Here is a 2,317-nt window from a genome sequence, read left to right as displayed (position 1 = left end):
TACTATTTCGAGGATCACCAGACGAAGCGGCGGAGATCAAGATAATCAACAAGAAGATGAAATGCATACGGCCCGTCAACCACCCCAAAATTCAACAATCAGGCCAAACGAACTGATGAAAGCAGTTGACGCCATTCGAACCATCGAGACCTTACGAGGACGAGATGATGTAGGAGTTGAAGATTTTATCAAATCAGTCAGGTATGCCAGGAGTAATTGTTCTGAGAAAACATTATTACTAAAATTAATTCTGATCGAAAAAATTACGGAAAACGCAAAAAGAAGTATTCGATACACGTCAATTGAAACGTATGAAGAACTTTATGAAGTACTCCGTCAGAACGTTTCAATACCTAATACTGTTAGTAGTTGCCGTAATAAGTTACAACAAATACGGCAAGGAGCAACGGAAACAGTACAGTCTTATAACCTACGATTTAGACAACAACTCAATGAATTAATTTACGCCGTTCAAAATAAACACCAAAATCCAATTTCAAGAAGGATAGCTATAGAAGAAGAAGAAACAAAAGCTACTCGAACATATGTGCTCAATCTCCGCAGGGACATAGGCATGCTCGTAATACCAAGTAAACCGAAATTATTAATAGAGGCACAAACAATGGCAGCCGACATGGAACTGTGGACTCGCGACGCGAATCGTGCCATGGAGCGTCGACAAGTGCCATCCAGAATTCCTCCACCTAAACAACAAGGGCAACGCCCAAATACACCGAGTGATCGACCAAACCATTCGATACCTTTGAAGTGTACAAAGTGCGGAAGATTAGGACACACCAGTGACAAGTGCTACGCGCGAAATTTTCAAGTGGCCAACCAGGGAAAAATTCCACCACCAAGAGTGAACAACCTCAATTCTCAAGAGAACAAAGTGACAGAAACAACATCCGAATCAACTGCACCACCGGAAAATTACTACAAATTTGCTGCAGAGTTCCAGGAATGTCGAGAATCGGAAGACTACTCGTGGACACAGGAGCAGGAATCAACATCCTCAAGCGATCAGTAGCTGAAAGAATAGAGCCGACAGAAAGCAAAACATTCTTTATGGGTAATGACAAACATACTACTCACGAGACGACTATAATTCAGATACAACAAATACCTCATACCTTTCACATAGTCCCTGATTCATTTCCTTTAATAGAAGACGGCATAATGGGCCTACCATTCTTAGAAAAATATAAATACGAAATCAATAACGAATCATTAAAAATTAACGACAAAATTATACCGTTTCAGAAAACTACTCCTCACACACTGTCTCCGGGAAAAACAACAAAACGAACACAATATCTAGACGGAAAACCTGTTCAAATATGCTACATCAACACTGGTAAGCAAGACCATCAGATTACAAACGAAATAGAACCAGATGATAAAATCGATCAAATTAACAAATTTGCAAAAATTATTAGAACTAAACATATTGATCCAAGTTTACGAGACCCTTTAGAGAAAATCCTTATTAACTATCTTGACGTTTTTAATTTAGAAACTGACTTACTTCCTTGTACATCCCTTACGGAACACGCTATTACGTTAAAATCCGAAAAACCTATTAATATAAAAAGTTATAGACCACCTGAATGCCATAAGCAAGAAATCGAACGACAAATTAATGATATGCTAGTTAAAAAAATCATTGAACCATCAGACTCTCCTTATAACGCGCCGGTTTGGGTAGTTCCGAAGAAATTGGATGCTTCAGGTAAATGTAAATGGAGGATAGTAATCGACTTCCGTAAACTCAATGAATTGACAGACCAAGACGCGTACCCATTACCTAATATAGATGAAATTCTGGACCACCTAGGCAAAGCAAAATTTTTTAGCGCGTTAGATCTTTCTTCAGGATTCCATCAGATCCCTATGAACAACAATTCTAAAAAGTATACAGCTTTTTCTACACCACAAGGACATATCCATTACAATAGAATGCCATTCGGTCTCAAAAATGCTCCAGCAACGTTCCAAAGAATGATGGACACGGCGGCGCTTCGCGGTTTAATAGGAAAACATTGTTTTGTTTACTTAGACGATATTATCATCTTCGGGTCGACGATACAAGAACATAATCAGAATTTAGCAATCGTATTCCAAAGGCTTAGAGATCTTAAACTTAAAATCCAACCCGACAAATGTGAATTCCTCAAACCGGAACTAGAATATTTAGGTCATGTAGTAACTGCGGAAGGAGTTAAACCAAATCCAAAAAAACTAGAAGCAATAAAAGACTTCAAACAACCTAGAGAGTCTACAAATATAAAATCTTTTCTTGGACTAGCCGGATACT

General features: G+C 38.4%; 1 protein-coding gene across 1 annotated transcript; it reads left to right on the top strand.

Moving 5' to 3' along the window:
• The first annotated feature begins 556 nt into the window (after nucleotides 1-556).
• Nucleotides 557-1,702, top strand: LOC123988044. The gene is made up of 2 exons (XM_046286706.1): nucleotides 557-1,072; nucleotides 1,264-1,702. Exon 1 carries the CDS (start codon nucleotides 575-577, stop codon nucleotides 1,028-1,030), a length of 456 nt encoding a protein of 151 aa, XP_046142662.1. The 5' UTR covers nucleotides 557-574; the 3' UTR covers nucleotides 1,031-1,072; nucleotides 1,264-1,702.
• The last annotated feature ends 615 nt before the right edge of the window (nucleotides 1,703-2,317 follow it).

The sequence above is a fragment of the Osmia bicornis genome, chromosome 8, assembly GCF_907164935.1.
Source record: "Osmia bicornis bicornis chromosome 8, iOsmBic2.1, whole genome shotgun sequence".
Classification (NCBI taxonomy): domain Eukaryota; kingdom Metazoa; phylum Arthropoda; class Insecta; order Hymenoptera; family Megachilidae; genus Osmia; species Osmia bicornis.
Note: the sequence above shows the minus strand (reverse complement) of the source record. Positions and strands in the feature narration are given on the sequence as shown.

What these genes read in the sequence shown, in the direction of transcription:
- LOC123988044 (XM_046286706.1), top strand. Translation starts at nt 575, where the DNA reads ATGCTCGTAATACCAAGTAAACCGAAATTATTAATAGAGGCACAAACA.